This window comes from Castor canadensis, chromosome 15 (genome assembly GCF_047511655.1).
Source record: "Castor canadensis chromosome 15, mCasCan1.hap1v2, whole genome shotgun sequence".
NCBI lineage: Eukaryota > Metazoa > Chordata > Mammalia > Rodentia > Castoridae > Castor > Castor canadensis.
Window position 1 is genome coordinate 31,958,790 of NC_133400.1, and position 24,553 is coordinate 31,983,342.

At 35.5% G+C, this 24,553-nt stretch overlaps 1 protein-coding gene across 13 annotated transcripts in view; it reads right to left on the bottom strand.

Annotated features, from left to right (window-relative positions):
* Positions 1 to 217: 217 nt before the first annotated feature.
* The window catches only part of Chd9 (chromodomain helicase DNA binding protein 9), a 220,820-nt gene continuing 196,484 nt past the window's right edge, over positions 218 to 24,553 (bottom strand). For 9 of the 13 annotated variants that reach the window (XM_074055997.1, XM_074055999.1, XM_074055995.1 and 6 more), the window contains 9 exons: positions 23,464 to 24,372; positions 22,405 to 22,568; positions 21,386 to 21,658; positions 20,233 to 20,401; positions 15,274 to 15,413; positions 13,160 to 13,381; positions 9,819 to 9,947; positions 5,363 to 5,467; positions 218 to 3,692 (listed from right to left, as the gene is read on the bottom strand). In XM_074055997.1, coding sequence (XP_073912098.1) covers positions 2,817 to 3,692; positions 5,363 to 5,467; positions 9,819 to 9,947; positions 13,160 to 13,381; positions 15,274 to 15,413; positions 20,233 to 20,401; positions 21,386 to 21,658; positions 22,405 to 22,568; positions 23,464 to 24,372 — 2,987 coding nt within the window. In that variant the 3' untranslated portion in view covers positions 218 to 2,816. The remainder of the gene's footprint in view (positions 3,693 to 5,362; positions 5,468 to 9,818; positions 9,948 to 13,159; positions 13,382 to 15,273; positions 15,414 to 20,232; positions 20,402 to 21,385; positions 21,659 to 22,404; positions 22,569 to 23,463; positions 24,373 to 24,553) is intronic. The other 4 variants (XM_074056002.1, XM_074056006.1, XM_074056003.1 and 1 more) reach the window with 3 other exon arrangements.

Sequence of the window (24,553 nt, forward strand, 5' to 3'; positions counted from 1 at the left end):
TAGCACTTCAGAATCCTAGTCAGGAAGATCACATGTTTGAGACTGCTTTTTTTTTTGAGAATACATAGCAAGACCCTGTCTCAAAACAAAAAACCTTCTAAACGATACTTTCCTTTTAAAGATTTATGACTATAGTTTGTTTCATAACTGGAGTAAGATAAATTATATGTAAAATTCAATTTAAAAGGTATTGTCATGTACAGAGGCTGACATCATGGGTAGTCAAAGAATATGTTTAATAAAAAATAATTAAACTTCCATTTGCTCTATAGAACATCATAGAAAGTAATTTAATAAATTACAAATGACTTTTTAAGACGTTTGCTCAACTACAGAAAGCAAATTCAGACTACACAAAACACAACTGGTAAATATTGCAAATGTCCAAAAGAAAAAATTGGACTAAGACTTGAATCATGAAACCTGAAACAAGGGCTATAAATACAAGGCAATAACAGCTATGATTCTTTTAGTAACTACCAACACATACTTGGATATCCTTTCAACTGTAACTTTAGTATTATGTAATTCTATTGATTCTTTTTTTCCTTATAATCCTTAAGTTTACACAACCACGTCTGCATGTTTTTTTTCTTAGTTGATACCTGGACAACTTTTCCCCAATGAATACTACATAGAAATGACTTGAAACCCAAAAGAATGTTTAAAGTTAACATTAACCTTAATTAATGCTTTGAAAACTGTAATTGCCTTATCACATATAGAAAGAGAATCACTAGGATGTTAACCAAATTCATTTGACCATAATTAGGAAAATACTTTATCTCATAGATTTGCTATAAATTAGATTTTAGTGACAAGATCTAGGAATTTTTTTCCTTTTTTTTTAATTGAGGAAAGAAAGGAATAAAGATCATGTGGGTAGAACTAGAGGAAAGAAGGGAAATATGGATGGTGTTGAAATACTCCACCGGCAAACTAAGTTAACTGTGTTTGAAAAACTTTGGCTATCTTATAGGTGTGTTCTAGTTAAACAAAAGTGCAATACTGCAAAGGGGAGATACTAAATATGCAATACATCATTTTCATGATGAAGAATTACTACCCACTTCTCCTGGATGGGCATTATAGTGACTATTGCTAAGACATTGCATAAAGGACTATCGATTCAAAGTACTATTTTGGGAAAATACAAAAATCAATACAATCCCAAAGGAACTTACGTAATTTTGTAAATACATGTTAACACTGTCTCTCTAATAAGGGGTTAGTTATTTTACATACAGAAACCAAATTTACTGGTAAAGGTCTTGGAAAGCCTAATACAATTGCTTAATTCATGAGAAAATAACAGTTCATATATAAAAACATACTGAAAGTTATTTTTTCTGTAGGAGAGAATTGGGGTACTTCCCCCCCCCCTTGAAAACTTTATCAATGACTTATTTGGGTACCAGAAAAATGCTAACATTTCTCTCTCCTTTGTATATAAATACTTTTATATCTAATTCAGTTCTAATTATTTTCAATGTATCTGAAAGTGAACCTGGACCTCTACCTTGTCAGAATAATAGCAGCTTTAGCAGGAGAAATTGTATCACAAATCAAATCTCAAGACACATTTTACATGGTATAGGATTCTAGGAAATTGATCAGAAGCCTTGAACTTCATTTTCATGGTTTATAGGTATAACTCATATCTTTTTGAAATTATTCAAAGTGCATCTTCAAAATGGGCAGCTCAGTTTACTTACTATAAACTGATAACCCAACACTGATTCTGGGCAACAGTCTGCTTACACCTAGAAACTCAAAATGAATTTAGACTATCTGCATATTACATTACCACTATTATCTGTTATTTTGGAATATTTCCATGACATAAAACACAAATAGAAATAAATCTACACAAGTAAAGCAAACAAACAATTTCTTTTACATGAAGTATGCTGCGTTGAAAGTTCTTTTCAGTGGCATTTCATGAGTTTGCCCTTTCTGAACCCTGGAAACAGACATTACTCATCTGAGACATAATTATTTCTAATAGAAGGTCAAACTTTGAAAAGTCAGATCTATTTCAATAGGGTGCCAAAGTCACATGACACAGTATTTTATGACTTAATTTCACTGATTTCCAAGTTAAGCTCAGCAAAAAGCAAGTCATATTCCTTGCCAGATTAACATGATATATAGGTGTGTTTAAAAAACCCCTGAAAACAAGCACAGAATTAGAAACGAATGTAAACTTCCTAAACTAACTCAGCTGAGGTAACAGGTAGCCAGTTAAACTGGCTGACTGGGAGACTTATTTCTTCTTTAAAACATACTTGTACCTGAACTGGAAACATCAGCAGTGCATCACAACGCTAGAGCACTTTCATGTAATTAAAGCAATGGATGGTGGCGTAGATTCTACAGCTTTCATGACATTCATTAGCTGCCCAAGTTATTGCTGAGTTTTGATCTGTAAATTATAGGTGTCAAGGAGGCTGTAAAACTATATTCAAATTAAATCAGTAATATGCATAAAGTATTCTGTGTTCACTGCAAATATATTAAATATACAACTCTTATTGAGCATAATTTTCATAAAATTAACCCCCAACAAAATTATAATGCCTTTTGTTGTAATTTTATACCTTTATGTATTTGATAGTACATACGAGTTCAGAAACCTATAAATCTTAAGAAATATTCCATGCAAAATGTCTCTGAAAGCAGTTTGCACTTCTAAACAAATAACTGAAATGTTCGGTCAGTAACTTATTGATGCACTCAACACTGGGATATTTACAATTAATAATTAAAAGAAAAATTTCAAAATCAGTACATAATTGAAGTGCAGAGTCTGGAAGTCAGTCTTCATTACTAGAGTCTGAATCCTCGGATGATGACGATGTACTATCAGACCCAGATGAAGCATCCGCTTTCTCTGAACCCTCATCTGTGCTGTTTTCATTAAGAGGACTAGGCTCAGTTCCCCCTTTGTCTTCCTGATCTCTAACTCTGGAATCTTCTTCTTTTTCTTCTACAGATTTAGAAGAACCTAAATCACTGTTTTTGTTTTTCTGTACATCAAAAGTATTGGACTGGGACAAGGTTGGAATATGAAGATTAAGGCCTGGAGTGAGAAGCATCCCTGGATAAAGTATATTAGATAGTAACAGTGGGTTAAGAGCTAAAGGGTTGGCAGCTGCGGCTGTATTTAATGTAGCAGTAGAGGAAGTTGAAGGAGAACTTGATACAGAGTTTTCTCCACCATTCTCTGAACTTTGGCTCTCTGTCCTTTCTTTTTTTCCTTCTAGCTCCCTAGAGTCATTTCCCTTTTTCTCTTCTGCCCCAGATTCTGCAGGCTTTGTTAAGAGTCCTCCCATGCCCAACAGATTTGGTAATCCAGTCATTCCTGACAGCAGCATGGGGAACATAGCAGCCATATTTTTCGCTTCTCCTCCAGAAGAAAGGCCAGCAGGCACTCCCATCAGCCCTGCGGTGACCTGCAGTGACTGCAGGTTTTGCAGGTTTTGTTGTAAGGCCTGAAGAGTTGTGAGATCCACACCTGGGAGTAATCCATTGGCTAACAAAGGATTGCCTGAAATACTGGTGGCAGATGCAGCAGCAGCTGCTGTGGCCTTTGCAATTCCACTTTTAGGCCGCCTCCCCCGCCTGCTGACTTCCTCTCTCACAACAGGACCAGTGAGGATACGTTCATACATACTTTCTGGAAGAAATCCCTGGAGAAAAAAATATATATTCACAAGTATTAGATACATGAAAATAAAATCAATAGCAATTAGCTTATCACACAAATAATTATTTGTAAACTTATTCAGTACTGATATGAAATAATCAATTATGAGGTAACCTATTTTATTATAAGTTGTGACTTGAAACAGCTCTTCCATTTCTCCTTTTATCATAGTTAAAGAGAGTAGAAAGAAGCCTTTAGCCTTTCCATACTGTAAGGCCTATGTTTGTAGAACAGAAAACACAAGGTTCAAAGACATTTTTTTCAAAGGTACTTCCACAATCCTTGCATGTTTCATATCACCACTTGTTCTATAAGAAAGAAATGGTCCCCTTCTAATGTGAAAGAATAAAAATAGGATAAGTGAAAGGTTAAGAGATAGAATGAAACTGAAAGAGATACTCAAAAGGAGGAAAGGTCATGTTTTAATACTTGGCTTAGAACAGCAAAAGTATCTGCAGATTGGAAGCCAACAAGTCCAGAACAATGGAGAATCTAGGCTGGTTTCATGTGATTCTCCCATATTTTTTGGGACACAAAATTCAGGAGCTTTAATTTAGAACCTCTGGACCAGCACTGTCTAGTAGAAGTACAATGCAAGCCACATACGTAACTTAAAATTTTCTAGTAGCCATACTAATAAAGGTAAAATAGAATATGTGTCATTCATTTTAATAATACTGTAATGCAACTAACCAAAATATTATCATTTCAATATGTAATCTAAAAAATCATTATAATATCTTACATTATTTTTTCTCAATGAAGTTTTCAAAATCTCTTTTTACACTTAACACCTCTGAATAAAGACTAGCCTATTTCAAATGCTCAACAGCCATGTGCATCTAGTAGTAGCTACCATCTGTGATAGTGCAGCTCTAGATAGTGGTATAAGAAAAAAAAATTTAATGGGATGACTTTCTAATTTTGTTTTGAATTGATCGTCTTTTCTTTTCTCTTTACAAACATATTAGGATGCCCTGCAGGAATCATGACAATAAGACAATAATAAATACAAAGGAAAAATATCATCCATAATCTCACAATTCAGAGATTACCACTGCTAATATTTCAGGGTGTCTTTTCCATTTTTCCTTATACAGGCACACACATTTTATCCACCTCCTTTTCTAAAATGAAAATACAGAATCATGCTGAACTTAGGTTTTACATTCTGTCCTTTTCATTTGAACAACTGTAGAAATAATGGTTAGTATTGATTAGTCATTTACTATATAGCTAGACTTTGCTCTTCTAGAGCTCAACTATTAACACATTTAATATACTGTGAATATTGCCTCTTATCTTCTAAGATAAAATTTTTTAAACAGTGCGTATTTTTCCAATATATGGGTAAACCACAGGTTTATTCCTAAATTATTACTACTGTACCATGATGAATATTCTTACATATATGTATATCATATATATATGATTCTTTGTGACTTTGTTCAAACAGTTTAATAGGAAAAACTGACTATACATTGGTTCTAAATTCTAACTCAACAAGTATCTGAAAAATTTCAGCTTGTTCTGAAAAATAAAAATTGTGAACTAAAAAATTACTATCATGTCTGCAGAACATTTTTATTAATTCTTAACTGAAATTTTAACCCAAGATAAAATTAAATGACACAGTATTTGTGAAATACTTACAGATTGCTTAACGACATCTCCCCATTCAGGAGCAACTCCATATTCTGAATTTTCTTTTAGGAATCTACATAAATCTTTCAAAGGGGGAGCAAATGCACCTCCGACCTATAAATGAAAAAATTAGTTAGATATTCAACACACTATTAAATATGGAACTATTTCTTTTTATTCTGTGCTATAGTTCTTTAAAATACATTTCAGAAGTACCTTTAACAGTATTTATGATTGTATTAAAAAGGACCACCACAGTCCATATCCATGTGTGGTATATAAATATGTGCCAATCTAAGTTTTAAATGTTTAAGCATGGTACTGGCACAAAAACAGACATGAAGACGAGTGGAACAGAATAGAGGACCCAGATATGAAGCCACACAACTATAACCAACTTGTCTTTGACAAAGGAGCTAAAAATATACGATGGAGAAATAGCAGCCTCTTCAACAAAAACTGCTGGGAAAACTGGTTAGCATTCTGCAAAAAACTGAAACTAGATCCATGTATATCACCCTATACCAAGATTAACTCAAAATGGATCAAGGATCTTAATATCAGACCACAAACTCTGAAGTTGATACAGGAAAGAGTAGGAAATACTCTGGAGTTAGTAGGTATAGGTAAGAACTTTCTCAACGAAATCCCAGCAGCTCAGCAACTAAGAGATAGCATAGATAAATGGGACCTCATAAAGCTAAAAAGCTTCTGTTCATCAAAAGAAATGATCTCTAAACTGAAGAGAACACCCACAGAGTGGGAGAAAATATTTGCCAGCTATACATCAAAGGACTGATAACCAGAATATATAGGGAACTTAACAAGCTAAATTCTCCCAAAACTAATGAACCAATAAAAAAATGGGCAAGTGAACTACACAGAACTTTCTCAAAAGAAGAAATTCCAATGGCCAAAAACACATGAAAAAATGCTCACCATCTCTAGCAATAAAGGAAATGCAAATTAAAACCACACTTAAGATTCCACCTCACCCCTGTTAGAATAGCCATCATCAGCAACACCACCACCAACAGGTGTTGGCGAGGATGCGGGGGAAAGGAACCCTCTTACACTGTTGGTGGGAATGTAAACTAGTACAACCACTCTGGAAAAAAATTTGGAGGCTACTTAAAAAGCTAAACATTGATCTACCATTTGATCCAGCAATACCACTCTTGGGGATATACCCAAAAGACTGTGATACAGGTTACTACAGAGGCATCTTCACACCCATGTTTATTGCAGCACTATTCACAATAGCCAAGTTATGGAAACAGCCAAGATGCCCCACCACCGATGAATGGATTAAGAAAATGTGGTATCTATACACAATGGAATTTTATGCAGCCATGAAGAAGAACGAAATGTTATCATTTGCTGGTAAATGGATGGAATTGGAGAACATCATTCTGAGTGAGGTTAGCCTGGCCCAAAAGACCAAAAATCGTATGTTCTCCCTCATATGTGGACATTAGATCAAGGGCAAACACAACAATGGGATTGGACTATGAGCACATGATAAAAGCGAGAGCACACAAGGAAGGGGTGAGGATAGGTAAGACACCTAAAAAATTAGCTAGCATTTGTTGCCCTTAACGCAGAGAAACTAAAGCAGATACCTTAAAAGCAACTGAGGCCAATAGGAAAAGGGGACCAGGAACTAGAGAAAAGGTTAGATCAAAAAGAATTAACCTAGAAGGTAACACACATGCACAGCAAATTAATGTGAGTCAACTCCCTGTATAGCTATCCTTATCTCAACCAGCAAAAACCCTTGTTCCTTCCTATTATGGCTTATACTCTCTCTACAACAAAATTAGAAATAAGGGCAAAATAGTTTCTGCTGGGTATTGAGGGGGTGGAGGGGAGAGGGAGGGGGCGGAGTGGGTGGTAAAAGAGGGGTGGGGGCAGGGGGGAGAAATGAACCAAGCCTTGTATGTACATATGAATAAAAAAAAATTTGCACATACAAAAAAAAGAAAACATGCATAAATTTGAATAAAATTCTAACTAGTATTATGAACCCCCCCTCAAAAAAAATAAATGAATGTTTAAAGGACAGTATGTCCTAATTAAGAGTATGCCCTTTCCAGCCAGATTTACCTGTGTGGGAACTTGAGCAAATGAGTAGATCTCTTAGTGCCTCAGATTCGTGGCTTATAAAACAATACTTTCCTTTTTTTTTCTTTTTCTTTTATTATTCATATGTGCATACAAGGCTTGGTTCATTTCTCCCCCCTGCCCCCACCCCCTCCCTTACCACCCACTCTGCCCCCTCCCTCTCCTCCCCACCCCCTCAATACCCAGCAGAAACTATTTTGCCCTTATTTCTAATTTTGTTGTAGAGAGAGTATAAGCAATAACAGGAAGGAACAAGGGTTTTTGCTGGTTGAGATAAGGATAGTTATACAGGGCATTGACTCACATTGATTTCCTGTGCGTGGGTGTTACCTTCTAGGTTAATTTTTTTTGATCTAACCTTTTCTCTAGTACCTGTTCCCCTTTTCCTATTGGCTTCAGTTGCTTTAAGGTATCTGCTTTAGTTTCTCTGCGTTAAGGGCAACAAATGCTAGCTAGTTTTTTAGGTGTCTTACCTATCCTCACCCCTCCCTTGTGTGCTCTCGCTTTTATCATGTGCTCATAGTCCAATCCCCTTGTTGCCACACCCCTTTAAATGAGTATGTATCATAGATTTTCTTTTCTTTGTTTTTGTGCTGGCCTTGTGCATGCTAGGCAAGCACTCCCCTGTGCTACATTCCCAACTCTTAAAGACATACTGTATCTTGATGCCATTTGACAGGGTTTAACACAGCTAGTTATAAGAGCTATAAGTGTTCTTGTCCCATAGTCGTCGTATTCCTTAGTCTCTCCAACTCCTGTTGTATTTTACTTTTTATTAAGCTTCAGTTTCAACTAGATTTAGTAGGTAGATTCTTTTCTTTAGTAACTCATCTATCTATGCCTATACCTGAGAAGCTGAAGATAATAAAGAACTCTACAAATCCAGGGAAATGAGCAAGACCTGATGAGACTATACAGCAGCGAAAACTAAAATTTAGAATGCTTACTATTAAACCTAACAAATAAAAATCCAAAACTGTTTCATCATCTTTCTAAAACCAGCTAAGACAAATTCAACCATAATATTCAGTAATGTGAATTTTTGGTATAAAATGAAGTGCAAAGATTATAATACAAACCTATGCAAGCAGAAAGTTAGTAAAATGCTATTAAAATATCACTTACTCATTCTCTAAGATATCTGGGTTTTTCACTTTAAAATACCCACAAAAGCTGAATAAATTTTGTCTACAGAATTGGGAAGAAATCAGTGTAAAAGAGCTGGTATAGATAATAACAGTTATTTTAAAAAGTTTTCTTCTAATTCTAGTATATATTATTAGAAATGTATTTATTTATTGATGGATTGATTTATTTACTTAATTTGCAGTTCTGGGGTTTGAACTCGAGGTCTCATGCTTGCTAGGGAGATGCTCTACCACTTGACACACTCCACCAGTCTGCAATTAAACTGTTTTTAGTGTATTTTTATGATAGCAGTGAGGGCATTTAACCGAGAGCAAAACAGAATCAAGGAATTAATTTTGCCAATGTAAAGTAATTGAGTTTTTGAGTGAAAGAACTCAATGAGGTCATGTTTTCTTCCTTATTTTGTTGCTTACTCATCAGAATAAAAAATAGTGTCAAAGGTACATTTACAAAAGGGTATCATAAATCTTCTATCATTTATTTTATGCGTTATTTATATATAAGATAATTTGAAGAAACAAATAATAAGCTGTATCTAGAACAGAAACAGACTTCAGAAAGATTTAGAAGGAGATAAGCACAGAAATACCATTAATCTACGTAGTACCTTTGTTTAAGACATTTTTATTTCCATCTGTTAGGAAATTATGTAATATACTAACTTTGAAAGAACAAAACACTTTAAGCATCTGATAGAAAATTACACTGATAGAAATATGGTAAATTTATGGCAGATGTGAATGGTATCTGTTTAGATCATAGTTTCTTCACCTTTGCACTATAGACATTTTGAACTGGTACTGTGGAGGTTATCTTAAGTACTGTAGGAAGTTTGGCAGTATCTCTGGCCTCTATGCATTAAATGCCAGTAGCATCTTCTCCCTATCTACCACCTCTCCACCCTGTTGAGTTGTGGCTATTAAATGTCTCCAGATATCATCAAATGTCCCCTGAAGAGAACCACTGGCTTAGATTTAGTACCCTTGGGCAGTGTAGAATCACAAGCAATGGCACTGCTTAGGTACAGATATGTTGACAAGTTCACCTAATAGTGTGGGATTTGAAATTAGACTAAAATTACCATGCATCTATTTCCTTACCAATCTGCTAGGTTCAACCCATTTCCTGGTGTGTTAGAAAATAATGCATAATGAAACAGCATCCTAGAGATCAACAACAAATATATAAATACCTTTCTGGCATTTCTTCTGTTAATTAGTTGAACACGTTCTTCTCCAGTGAGACTATTAACATCTAGTTTATTGGGGTTTCTGCAACGGTGCCTTTTTTGTTTGGGCCTTCCCTCATGCAGCTGTACTCTCTAAAACATATCAACAAAGAAACATTTAAAAAACTTTTGCTTATATAGAACTATTCAAAACATCATACATGAGCTGATCCAAGTAACTTACATATGATATGTAAGCATTTATCCTTTAGTTATTCACACTTAAAAATATTTATACTTTAATTTTAATAAAAAGTATTGCATGAATCTTTTCTTCAAATTATATAGCATATCTTGAAGTGAGCAGGACCTTGCTAGTTCCTTCCTTAAATGCCCTCCAACACCATAATTCACCTGGAATATGATGCCTGAAGGACTCACCAGTGACACTGGGGCAAATGCCTCTAAATTGGATCCCTTTTTTCCCAGTTAAGTGTCTCACTTTTCATGAGAAAATTACTAGACTCACCCTGTGCTGTGTGACACTTTATAATCTGTGCTAGGGGCTTTCATTTCTCTTCATCTCTCTAATTATTTTTCTTGTGTGATCCTCATACAACTAAAAATTCTGATTTTACAAATGAGTAATGAAGACTTAGGTTAATTTCCTCAAGGTCATATGCCTAGCTAGCAAATAGAAGAGGTAGATTAAAAACTCATACCTCGGGGTGGGGTGCAGCCCAGCAGCAGAGAGCTTACTTAGGTCCTGAGTTTAATCCCCAGCATGGTAACAAAACAAAACAAAACAATCTCAAACCCTCAAACAGGCAGCTATTTCCAACCAATCATAACATTCTAAGAAGCTAATACTCAAGCTCTTCGGCCTGCCATAACAGTCCCTCCACAGCCTGGCTCCATTCAACCCATCTTTCCTATTCTTTATTATACCCCAAGACCTGCTCCCCCCGTATATTCTGGAACGTCAGACTAGTCACTATTTTATAAGTATGCATTATGGTCAACCTTATGAACTTATTCATAATTGCTCTATAATTAAATATAACTTCTTGTGCTAACTTGGTCAATGTCTATTTATTCTTTTTTCATCTATGAGTCAAATGTCAGCTCTCTTTACCTTTCCCCATATACTTTACTCTGCCATGACAGTTAATTGTTCTGGTATTTGTTACCACAGCACTTTATTCATCCCTCTGTTACAATGCAATCTATACTATACTATTTAGTTATAGAGATGCCACACCATTGTATAATCCAAGACAACATTAATGTAAAGTACCATTGGAAAGAAAAGCAGATAAATTATACCTTGTATTATTTACTGGAACAAATGGTATCTTTTATAAATATGTTTTAAAATCTTAGTAATAAAGTTATCTACAACACTAAGATAAACAGTTTATTTGCAATGAAAATAATAAACTGATAAAATTGAAAAAGTTAATAAAACTTACAGGTACATGCCTATAATGCCACCACTCAGGAGGCTGAGGCAGTATAATCATGAGTTTGAGGCCAGCTTAGGGTACATAGTGAGACCCTGTTCCAAAAAACAAAACTCTTGGCTGGAAGCACAGCTCGAGGGGTGAGGTGCCTAACTAGCAAGTGCAGCCCTGAGTTCATATCCCAATCGGCAAACAAAACAAGAAACCACAAACTCTTTTGTAGTAATAAGAGAAAGGTATGAAAAGCATTCAGAGACTAGAGTATAAGTACCATAAAGGCAAGACCTTTATATTGTTCAATCACTAAACTTGTAACTAGCACATGTAGTCAATAAAAATTGTTGACCGAATAATTAAATGTTATTTTCTAACATATTATGAAGTTATGAATTTCTTTTTAGAATTAAAACACTCAGTCATCTCCCATTTTAATTAGTGGAAACCCATCTCCACATAATTATAAGAGCATTACTCAGCATCAAAAGTCAAAAGGAATTAAAATACAAGCCTGAAAATTTGTGTCATTCTTTGAGCAAACTAGGGATAAGAAGGGCATCTAAAAGCCCAGACTAAAGCTGTTTTAGATTACCAAGTTGTTTCCTGCTGATACTAAGCAATATAAAATACTGGATCTAAACAGATATCATGGATACAAAGACCATTCCAGACAATGGAGCCTATCTGGTTTGTTTTAAAAGAAACCAACCAAACAAATAAAAACCAAAAGAACAACAACAAAAAACCAAGGCAATTAATTTTTTTCTGTTAGTAAAATAATAATCACTTTGGCTTTATGAAGCACTTTTTAAGTTTTCAAGATTTTCCTTTTTTAAATCATAGATTTAATAAATACACGCATGTAGATACTACTCTATGTATAAGAACTCATAAGTTTAGTCTTAGGGGGTACAGGTGAATAGGAAGTCCAAGGGGGAGCTGGGATAACCCAGCTTCACTTTGGTCACTTACTTCATCTTCATAATGGAGGCAGACAGAACAGGCTTGCTAACTTCACTGTACAGGGAATATGCCTTTACTCTTCTGACTTATAAAGTACACAGAAATAGTAAGGAATATAAACTTTTGGTACAGTAAATTTGATACATTAGTATCTGATAGTAAAGTACTAGAAAATAAATTTCTGAGTGAGAAAGCCATGTGCTGATAAGAATGTAATACATTGATAGTATTTCAAAGGATAAAAAAAATACACATTAAATATAATGATTCTCAACTTTGAACTTGTGAACCTGGAGACAGACGTTTACTCTTATAGTAGTAAGAAGAGCTTAAGAGGAGTACTTAGGACTCTGGATTTAAGACTATTTGCTATGTGACCTTGGACTGTTTAACTTAAATTTGTGTTTCAATTTCTTCAATACCATCCTAATAAAATTTTGTAACTGTTAATTAAGATAATGGACACAAGGCACTAAGAATAATGATAGGTGCATAGTTAAATTTCATTCAGTGGTTATTATTACCATTTTTAAAAAATAAACTGAGATAAGGGTTTGAAGTTTTATACCTTTAAAATCATCATTGGATCTAACGTAGTATTCTATATTAGAAGTGATATTAGAAATGATACTTATTATTTGTTATTCTATATTAGAAGTGATTTTTATTATTAAATACTTGTTTCTGGAACAACCCCACCTCCACACCCCCAGTGCTGGGGCTTGAATTCAGGGCCTTAAACATCACAGGTCCTATTAAATGCAGAATGGAAAATAACACCATATTGTATCATAAAAAAGATGGTAATTATTTCTTCTGCTAATTTTTCTAAATCTTAGGAAGAAAGGTCTTTAGTTGAAATGGGTGAGAATTTATGCTTCATTATTATGTATTTGACAAATCACAGAAACAAAATACAGAAGGTTTTAAGGCATCACCTACAGGAATAAAAGCTCCTAAATCTTCCACATAACCTGGGTGTTCCTTAAACCATTTTTCCAAATCCTTTCTCTTCGGTGCATCATCTCCTGCAAGTCTTGTCCCATCTTTAAGGTTAATAACAGGAACTGGACTTTCTGTATCAGGAATTCCTTGAGGTTGAGTGCAGGATAGTGCTGGATTTATCCCTGTAGAAATCTGTGAGGTGGTTAAGCCTAAAGTAACCTGTACAAAAACACCAAATGAAACTTTTATTTTATTTCCATGCTTTATCATTTTAATTTTGATGCAACAGAGTAATTTAAAAAAAATTTTGTGAAAATTCAGCTACATTTTTTAAACTTAAAATTCTCATGAATCTTGAGCAATGTCAAATTCTACTGAGATTTAATAAAAACAGAGAAAGAAAAAATTTTACTGAGTATCACCTAAAAAATAAAGGCATTTCTAATTTCCTTATTATCATTCTTATTCTTAAAAACACATTTTACACATAAAATATGTATATTTTACTAGGATTGAGTTTTTTTTTTAATTTTTATTTTATTCATATATGCATACAATGTTTGGGTCATTTCTCCCCCCTTCCCCCACCCCTTCCCTTACCCCCTCACCCCCCTCCCACTCCCCCCACACCCCCTCGCTACATGGCAGAAACTATTTTGCCCTTATCTCTAATTTTTTTGAAGAGAGAGTATAAGCAATAATAGGAAGAAACAAGGGTTTATTGCTAGTTGAGATAAGGATAGCTATACAGGGCATTGACTCACATTGATTTCCTGTGCGTGTGTGTTACCTTCTAGGTTAATTCTTTTTGATCTAACCTTTTCTCTAGTTCCTGGTCCCCTTTTCCTATTGGCCTCAGTTGCTTTTAAGGTACCTGCTTTAGTTTCTCTGCATTAAGGGCAACAAATGCTAGCTAGTTTTTTAGGTGTCTTACCTATCCTCACCCCTCCCTTGTGTGCTCTCGCTTTATCATGTGATCAAAGTCCAATCCCCTTATTGTGTTTGCCCTTGATCTAATGTCCGCATATGAGGGAGAACATATGATTTTTGGTCTTTTGGGCCAGGCTAACCTCACTCAGAATGATGTTCTCCAATTCCATCCATTTCCCAGTGAATGATAACATTTCGTTCTTCTTCATGGCTGCATAAAATTCCATTGTGTATAAATACCACATTTTCTTAATCCTTTCTTCAGTAGTGGGGCATCTTGGCTGTTTCCATAACTTGGCTATTGTGAACAGTGCTGCAATAAACATGGGTGTGCAGGTGCCTCTGAAGTAACCTGTGTCACAGTCTTTTGGGTATATCCCCAAGAGTGGTATTGCTGGATCAAATGGTAGATCAATGTTTAGCTTTTTAAGTAGCCTCCAAATTTTTTTCCAGAGTGGTTGTACTAGTTTACATTCCCACCAACAGTGTAAGAGGGTTCCTTTTCCCCGCATCCTCGCCAACACCTGTTGTTGTTGGTGTTGCTGATGATGGCTCTTCTAACAGGGGTGAGGTGGAATCTTAAGTGTGGTTTTAATTTGCATTTCCTTTATTGCTAGAGATGGTGAGCATTTTTTCATGTGTTTTTTGGCCATGTGAATTTCTTCTTTTGAGAAAGTTCTGTTTAGTTCACTTGCCCATTTCTTTATTGGTGCATTAATTTTGGGAGAATTTAGTTTTTTAAGTTCCCTATATATTCTGGTTATCAGTCCTTTGTCTGATGTGTAGCTGGCAAAAGGATTGAGTTTTAGACTGAAGAATCAGTAATCTTTTTTTGGGGAGTAGTTCCAGGATTTGAACTTGGGGCCTTGTGCTTGCTATACACTCTATATCACTTGAACCACCTTTATAGTCCTTTTTGCTTTAGGTATTTTATGAATAGGGCTTGCCTGGGCAAGTCTGGATTGTGATCCTCCTATTTATGCTTCCCCCACAGCTGGGATGACGGACATATATCACCATGCCCAGCTTTTATTGGTTCAGATGGGGTCTCATGAACATTTTTGCCCAGGTTGGCCTCGAAATGTCATCCTCCTGATCTTTGCCACCCAAGTAGCTATTTTTATAGGAATGAGTCACTGCACAGGCCAGAATCAGAAATTTTGAGGTATTACTTTACTTACATTATTAGGTGGTTTATTTCTGTTAAAAAACAGGATGTCAACACCTTCTACGTTCTTTCTCCTTCCCCGCCTTTTTTTGACTATAGGCTGGTTGTCTAATATCACTCCATTGGCACCAATGGTTGATTGAGTGGAAGTACCTAATCAAATAAAATACAAAACAGAGATAAAAATTTAGTTTTTCAACAAACTCTAAGAAATCATTTTTCTAAATATGTATATTTTATACATACTAATTCAGGAAAATCTTGAACTAAAACATCACCCCATTTCTCAATATAAAAAACTTAAGAGATTTATAATCTAGACCTCTTTCAACTTTAAAAAATTTTTTTTGTAAGAGTCACTGATTACAGTGATTAAAAGTCAGTTTCGTATATATGACAGTATTAAAATGGGATATAACACTATGGGAAATTTCATAATATCCATATTGTGGAATACATGATCAGGTTCATAGACTAATACAAATTTGATGGTTTGAAAATACTTGGGACTACAGTATGTATAACTTTTCTAAAGTCACTTTTAAAAGTATCGTTCTATTTTCCAAGAACTTCTCATATCCTGTATCTCAAATCGGCATGACCTGCCTTGCATCAACCCTAACTCCATGTGATTACCAACCTTCAACCTCTGCCCTAGAGCTCAGGTTTTGATGGCTATAATCTTGTACCACACATCTCTACTGACATCGCTATAAGAATTTATACCACAGCTAGAGCTCTACCACAAAACCATGTAATTTTTTTCAAATCTCATCTCTCATTTAGGTTACCTTTGGTATCTCTTCTACTCCTTCCATCAACCTCATTTTCCATTTGATTTCTTACCAAATCTTATCTAATTACTCCTCTTTCTTAGGAGCTTGCCTAAGTTTCTAGAGAGCAGAGGACATTATTCTTCTCCAACACATATCAGCTATAGTGTTGCTCAGCCTTTCAAATGCTGGGAGAACAGGTGTGTGCCATCACACCCAGCTTTAGGCCCAGTTCACTAAGCAACTGAAAGGCAGTGTCTTGTCTTTCTTTTACTTTTCTTTTAGTGCTATCACTGTATTATATAAAAAAATGAGGTACTTCTTTAATTATAGACAGAAAAACATCTTTGTATACACCAAAGTGTATACTTAAAAACATATTTTATTTCTCCAATTCTTTGTTTTAATTAGCTCTGTCTTCTTTCTGAGGGTAATTATTTATTTATTTATTTATTTGCGGTACTGAAGTTTGAACTCAGGGTCTTAAGCTTCCCCTTGAGCCACTCCACCACCCTTTTTTGTGTTGAGTAATTTAGAAATAGGGTGTATGAACTATTTGCCTGGGCTGGCCTCAAACTTGATCTCTGTCTCCTGAGTAGCTAGGATTATAGATGTGAGTCAGCACCCAGCTTATAAGGGTAACTTTTAATAGATATTACCACTTCATTTTAAGCTAAAATCCAAAATGAAAAATGTAACTTTATAAAGTCTGTATCTTACATGTAACTTTAACAATATTTAAAAACCCTCCTTTTGCTATTGTCTACTATGAGCCATACATTGGACTGTTTTACAATACTACATTTCACATCATTAAAAGCAGAATAAAACCATAAAAGTATTATACCCATTTTACTAATGAGATCAGAAACATTAAAGTGACTTACTCAGTATCACAAGTTAATATAGGACAAAATTCAACCCTGGTTGTTTGGCTCTGTTATTCTTTTTTTTGTCATTGTTGGTACTGAGGGTTAAACTCAGGGATCATGCTTGCTAGGCAAGTGCTCAGCCAAGTGAACTATGCCCCCAGTCCATTTTGCTTTGGTTATTTTTGAGGTAGGGTCTCCCTTTGTGCCTGGATTGGCCTGGACCATGATCCTGCATAGCTGGTATGACAGGCATGCACTACTGTGCCTAGCTTTATTGGTTAAGATGGAGTCTCATGAACTTTTTGCCAGCGCTGGGCTCAAACTGCAATCCCCCTGATCTCTGCTTCCCCAGTGCCATTCTTTAGCTATTATTCCAGGTAGTTTCTGGAATGGGCTCTATAGTTTTGTCCTTATTATCATTTGTGTGATTTTACTTTTCTACATTAATTAAACTACATTACACCTGATATCTTTACCCAAAGATTTCACATAAAATTTAAGCAGTAATTACACAAGAATAAAAAGGTATAGCCTATGGAATAGGCTATACCTATTCCATGGAATAGCCTATGGAATGCCAATGAAAATACTGTAAGCATCCAATCCTACAATCTGTGAGTGCCTAATTTTAGCATCTGTTTAGTGTCTATTTGTGTAAAGTTCTCTGTCTCTCTTGTTTTGAGAAAGGGTCCAGGCTGACCTGCAACTTAATATGTAGCCTAGGCTGGCCTCAAACTTTTTGTCCTCCTGCCTCAGCCTCCCTAATACTGGGGTAACAGGTGTGCCACCATGCTGATGTCAAGGTCTTTACTAACTATTTTATATATGTTGCTTTATTTAATGTACCCCACAATGTGACTTCTCTCCTCCTCCTACCACTCATTTTACAAAGAAGAAAAGGTTTGAAAGGGTTAACAGATTTCCAAAAAGTCATATACAGAAGACGGATCCAGATTTTGAATACGTAGTTATTAAGATAAGCCAGGTGTGGTGGTGCATGCCTACAATACCAGCTTCATAGGAGGCTGAGGCAGAGGATCACAAATTCACAGCTAGTCTGGGCAATTCAGTGAGTCCCTGTGTCAAAATGCAAAAAAATAAAAAGGCCAGGAATGTAGTTTAGTGAGAGTGCTTGCCTAGTATGCATGAGGCTCTGGATTCAATTCCTAGAACTAGACACAAACAAACAAATAAACAAAAGAAGACAAGAGGCCAGGTGCTAGTGGCTCACAGTTCCATGGGAGGTGGGAGGTCAGGAGGATCACAGTTCAAAGCTAGTTCAGGAAAAAAAGCTGAGACCTTTTCTAAAAATACTGAACACAAAAAAGGACAGGCAGAGTGGCTCAAGTGGCTGAACACCTGCCTAGTAAGTGTGAGGTTCTCAGTTCAAACCCCAGTACTGCTCCCTCCCAAAAAAGGTTGTGTGGTGGGGAGACAACATGGATGAGAGTAACTTAGGCAATAAGGCTGTATATTGTTAATATTTGAGATTTAAAAGTGTTTTGTTTATAGTTGCGAAATTAGTGTTAAAATTACTATTGACACTATTAAAAATAGTATTATTTATCAAAGAATTACATGTAGGCAAGGCTATACAATCTTCAGCTGCAAAAACAATAAGAGCTTCAGCTAATGTAAGTATCAATCCCATTTATGGTGTAGCTATCAGAGTAAGAGTAGTGGATTAAATAACACCACTTAGGTTGGACAAAAGACCACACAGCTTCTTTCATCCATCTGTTTCCATCTGATCAAGGAGTTCTTTGACAAAAAACTGTCATGGTAAAAAACATAATTTGGAGGACTTATACCAAAGGTAATAGTATGGCAGATTCATATTTGAAGTGCAATTCTTACATGTCTGAAAATTTAGTAATTGGAAAATTATACTGAATGGTTAATGAATCTATTAAGAGACCAAATTGATGCTGATGAAGTTGAACTAATTTATAATTAGTTAAAACTAATAAAAAATGTGGCAATAGTAGCAAATGGAAAAGTGATATTATAATAAAGCCTTATTTACCCAAATTATAGGTATTCCACACACTATGCACACATATGTCCAGTAGGAGTTTTGAAATGTTTCCAGTATAGCATGGCAACCAGACTAAGTATACCACTGAAACAGAGTCCTTAGCTTTATGCATAAGGAAGGAAACTCATTTACCTGCTTTAATTGGAAACAGGTATTTCGTAGGGTTAGTATGCTATAATTAATACACTGAGACTCAGCTGATGTCCAGCATCATTCTCAATTCTTGACACTTTTAAGAAGGACACAGATAAAGTATAACTAGGCCAAAATAAAAGCAATGTCTAGTGTATCCTTCAGTGGAGGGCACATAGCATATAGCACAAATCAGTTAATCAGTACATAAGTGTTTATTCAATTGATTTGAGGTTAGAAGAAATATAGATAGTCCCAGGTGGAGATACAATCACTGCTTCCAAGATACAGACATAGGCCAGGGTTAATTCTGCATTGCTTTTCTTAAAGGGAGAATGTCAATCATTGAGAATAATCTATAGCAGGCAAAATTTACTTCTAAGTAAGAAAATTTCTGATAATTAGAGCTGTCAAACACTAAAAAGGACTATTTGAAATAGTAAGAACTTTGTTCCTGTAAGAACTCCATGAGGATGAAAGGTAGATTTTTGGGAATTAGAAATAAATAATTATGGTTTCCTACAGTTACCTGGAGTATACTATTGCTAAAATCTTTCTGCAATTCATTTGTGATTTAGGTGTTTTGTTTGTAAATTCACAATATGCTTTTTGAACATTTTTGTTTTGCCTTGCACTTATTAGATAGGTACTCTGTCACCTGAGCCATGTCTTCAGCTCATTTTCCTTTAGTTATTTTTGGGATAAGGCCTGGACCACAATCCTCCTATTACATAGCTGGGTTCACATGAATATGACACTGCACATGGCTTTTATTAGTTGGGATGGGATATTATGAACTTTTTTCCCCTGGCTGGCCTACAACTGCGATCCTCCTGATCTCTGCCTCCTGAGCAGCTAGGATTACAGGCATGAACTAATGAGCCTGGCTTTTAAATTTTATCTATATAAGGCTACTTGACAAAATTATGTCTCCACACAAATATACAGGCCCCCAAACCAAACTATCCCCTGTCATTTAAATGTCATAGTAAAAGCTCCAATAAATAATTCTTTAGATTTAAAATTATATTGATTACTTGGAGTTAAGAAGTGTTCCAACCTTAAAGCAAAAATGAATTTTTGCTATGAGTCTAAAAGATGATTTGGAAGTGGTAGAGAATATTTCATAATAAGATAATTATTTCTTGCACACTCACTGGACAGTGGCATAGATTTTGGAAAATTGACAAGGCTTGTCTCTGATGCACTTTGAAGCTCCCGAAGTCGGGTGAGGTACTGTTGCTGCCCCAGGGCTCCATCTTCACTATCAAAAGGTCTTTTCTGTGCAAGTCCCTGCTTCTGAAACGTCAACTTCAAACCACCTTCCTGTTAAAAAAATTATCAATTTTAAGACAGAAAGTGTTAACAAAAATCTTACTACAGGATATTAAGATTATTTTTTTACTTAAAGAAAGTGAAGTAAAACTCCTGAAACACTAATGAAGTTTGGGATAAGGCCTGGACCACAATCCTCCTATTACACTTCCCCCATAGCTGGGATCACATACATGCATGTGACACTGCACATGGCTTTTATTGGTTGAGATGGGGTATTATGAACTTTTTGCCTGGCTGGTCTCCAACTGTGATCCTCCTGAGTAGCTAGGATTATAGGCTTCAACTAATGTGCCTGGCTTTCAACTTTTATCTGTATAAAGCTACTTGACAAAATGATGTCTCCATACAAATATTCAGGCCCCCAAACCATAAATCATAAATCAATAGAATAAAATACCTTAATCAACTTCTATAATGAATACTACAATTTCTATCTTAAATTAAAAAAAAATTCAAGTACCATATACACTTTGCTGAGCAAAATAAAGTTTTTCATGTGACTATTTCATGTGAAGCATTTTCAGCTTCAGACATACATTTCTAGATACACTATTCAAATGAATCTTAGAGGACATGACCCATATAATCAGTTAAGCTTCAAAGACCATATTAAGAGGAACATTACTGGTAAGAGGGAATGCTAAATGTTTAAAAGGGAAAGTTCATTGACATACCACTTAAATATCATATAAAAGAATCAAAACACTTAGAAATTGCCACACTGTTTAAGAAAGCATCTCCATCAGCAGAAGAACAATTTTCAGAAGTATAAGGAGAGAAACATATTTAATGATGATCCTTCTAGTGGAATATTCAAGTTTAACAACCTGGATATCAAAAAAGAAAATAAACCAAATACCAGGAGACAAGTATGTGAAGGAAAGAAGAGTAAGAGCAGGCAGCCATTTGCGGGAAAAGCATGCTGCACACCGCAATTGCAATCAGGCCCTAGGGCAATAAAAATACACATACGTCTTTGATTTTCACTGTAAACTCCTTTTCTCGTACATGCTTCTTCACCTTTGACATCTGTGCTGACTGATCATGTTCTTCTTTGACACCAGCACCTGGGGGAGTGGGAACACTGGGCTCGCTATATTCTGTAGCTGCTCCAGGGCTGTCCAGCAGTTTTGTGGTATAGAAAGAAGCCACTGTGTTAGCATCATAACTTCTTCTAGATGACGGCCACCTCCCTTTCAGAACTGTTTGACAAATACTGTCCAACCGGTTGATCATCACTCGATCCTAGAAAAGCATACCAAAGTATAATTTTAAAAATTAGGAGAGCCTTTGGAAATCAAATCGTCCAACAGCCCTAATGATGTACACCTGGTAAAACAGAGTATATAGTATGCACACACACAGTCTTGCATACATAAAATTACAATTCTGTAAGTTATTCAGATACTTCTCTTATGTGAAGTTCAAAAATATTATGCCATACAAAGATAATTTCAATTATTTTGTTTTTATAATAAAGGGAATATGGGTTCATAAAAAAAAAAAAAGCCTAGCAGAATATGAAGAGTACAGAATCCTCCATTTCTCACACCCCAACCTTTTACTTATTCTTAAAGTATTACTGTACTAGTTTAGTCACATGGAGGGAAAACTGCATTAATTCAGTCTTAACTGCTATTACCATTGAATGTACATTTGTGTTTTTTTGTAGATCACAACTGGCAACTATAAATTTCTTCAAGGAGATTCAGTTGAAAGCACCTATTTCATAAAGAAGCACTTGAATATTAACTTGAATTGTGAGGATTATCCTTTATTCTACACATTCTAAAGTTGTGTTGAGAAGTATACACATTTAAATACAACTAATTTAATGATAGTAATAATTTATACTTTTCATGGTAATACCAAAATATCATCCTACATTTTACACTGACCTATTTTTCCACATAATAAGAATACCTCAGACCAAAGCTATATATAAAACCACTAAGAAAATGACCTTCCCCAAAAATAAATTATTCCTTCACCTTTGGCCAATATGAGGCTGCCAGCATGTATCCACCTTGTAAGAGGTAAGCAGGCTCTGGTATCCCATTATTTGCTTGGAAACTATCCTGGGTCTCATCCTGAGTAGTGCTCAATGATGCAACACTTTCTTCATCATAGGCTTTCATGTGAGAGGTGCCTTCTGCTAGGAACAATTATAAATATTTTTAAAAGACTAGCATAAAACAAATTTATATATAGGTTCAAAATCTTATATAATTGTTCAGAAATATTTGAAAATGAAAAAGCAAAGTTAAATGGCAGAAAAAAATGTTTAACAAAAGGAAAAAATTCGCCTACAATAAAGTAACTAGTAGTTTTAGAATATATCTTGATTGGAAGACTTCATCTAAACTGGGAAGAATGTAAATATCTGATGGGGAGACCCAATTCTCTAGATGAAGTGACTCTTATAATTGGGCATATTCCTTCCAAGTTTTCATGGGCAACCATGAAAGTTATGACTGGGGAGTTGTTACAAGACTTTGGCTCCTGTGGGGCATGATGCTCTCTATAAGCCAGAGTGGCTCCATACATGCTTGATGTTTAGTCATTTTTTTACATGTGAAAAGTATCTGCTGCAAAGATACTTGCAGAAGAGAACAATCAAATACTACTCTACTGACAAACTGAAGTTTTTATCCTATATCCTTTTGAGTAGATAGGTGTCAGGTATGGCCTAGGTTACTCTTGTTTGTCTAAGATTCCTGGTGACTACTATATAATACTTCCTTTTATTTGTTCACTAGTCAACTTATTCCAAGGAAAAATATAATACTAAATTTAAGGCAATTACAAGGAAATAAAGCTATTGCACAAAGTTTCTAATTCTTTTCACTAATCTATGTTGCCATGCCTTTAAATATTAAATAGGGAGTGTATACCAGTAATTGTAGTTTCCTTTTCAATAGTTCTTTTTAAAAGAAAACTTAAGGCACAAAATTTAACAATTTTACATATGCTTAAGTTATCTGAATCAAGTTCTTTTCATTTTCACTTGAAAACTGTCATAAAAATAGCAAATTACTTTATGCATATACCTCGCTTTTGGACTTCCTCTTCTTCACTGTCACTTTCTTCTGATGAAGATGAAGAAGATGATGATGATGAAGAGGAAGAAGAAGAGGATGAAGAAGATGCTGAAGAACAAGATGAGGATGAAGAAGAACTAGAGCCTGATCGAGAATGGGAACAAGAAGAGGAGGAAGACGAAGAAGAAGATGATCTGGAAGAACAGGATGATCTCTCAGACTCAGAGTCAGAATCAGAACTAGATTCTGACCCTCTTTTGTGGACTCTTTGTTTCTTAGAAGCTGGGTTTGGAGTTAGGGGTTCTGTTCTGGCTGCAACCATGCGTCTGTCTGTTTCACCTTTTCCACCAGATTTCTGGTCTCCAGTAGCCTGTGATAAAACACCATTCTTTGGACTTACAGGCTCAGACTTTATTAGTGTCCTGGTTTCCACAGAAGACATAGATTCTTCTTCAGAAGACTGAGGTTCTTCTTTAAGGTTTTCAGTTTTAACTTTCATATCCTCTAGAATAATACCTTTAGCATCTAGGAGCCTAGGTAGAGAGGTAAGAGGAGAAGCAGAAAGTGCTACTTGATATTGCTGTAAAAGTGGAGTAGAAGTCCTTGAATGAGCCATCTTACTTTGACTGTAGTTCCTTTGAGCTGTCATAAATGAGAGTTCAGGATCACGAAGAATGTGATAGTCTGTTCGGCTCACTCCATGTTTAGCAGCGCCAATAAGCAAATCTCTATCATGAGGGCCACATTCCCACCAGACTGGTAAGTCTGGGTTTGGATGGCAAAGCTTCAAGCGTTCAAATAGTTGTGGATGTCGAAGGGCCTGCTCCCGTACTTTTCTTAGAAGCTCAATGCGGTACAAAGTCCTAGATGCACGCTCCTCTGTGATTGGTTGGATAAAAATATTTGGATCCACCAATTCTAAATTGAAACAAGGGTGAAAATATTAACCTCAAAAATACCTCATTAAAGATTTAAAACAAACCATGCAACATCTAAAATGCAATTCCAGCACTCAATAGACTGATGCAAAAGGATCATGAATTCAAGGCCAGCCTGGCTTTAAAAGGAGTTCAAGCCCAGCCTGGGATACACAGTGAGA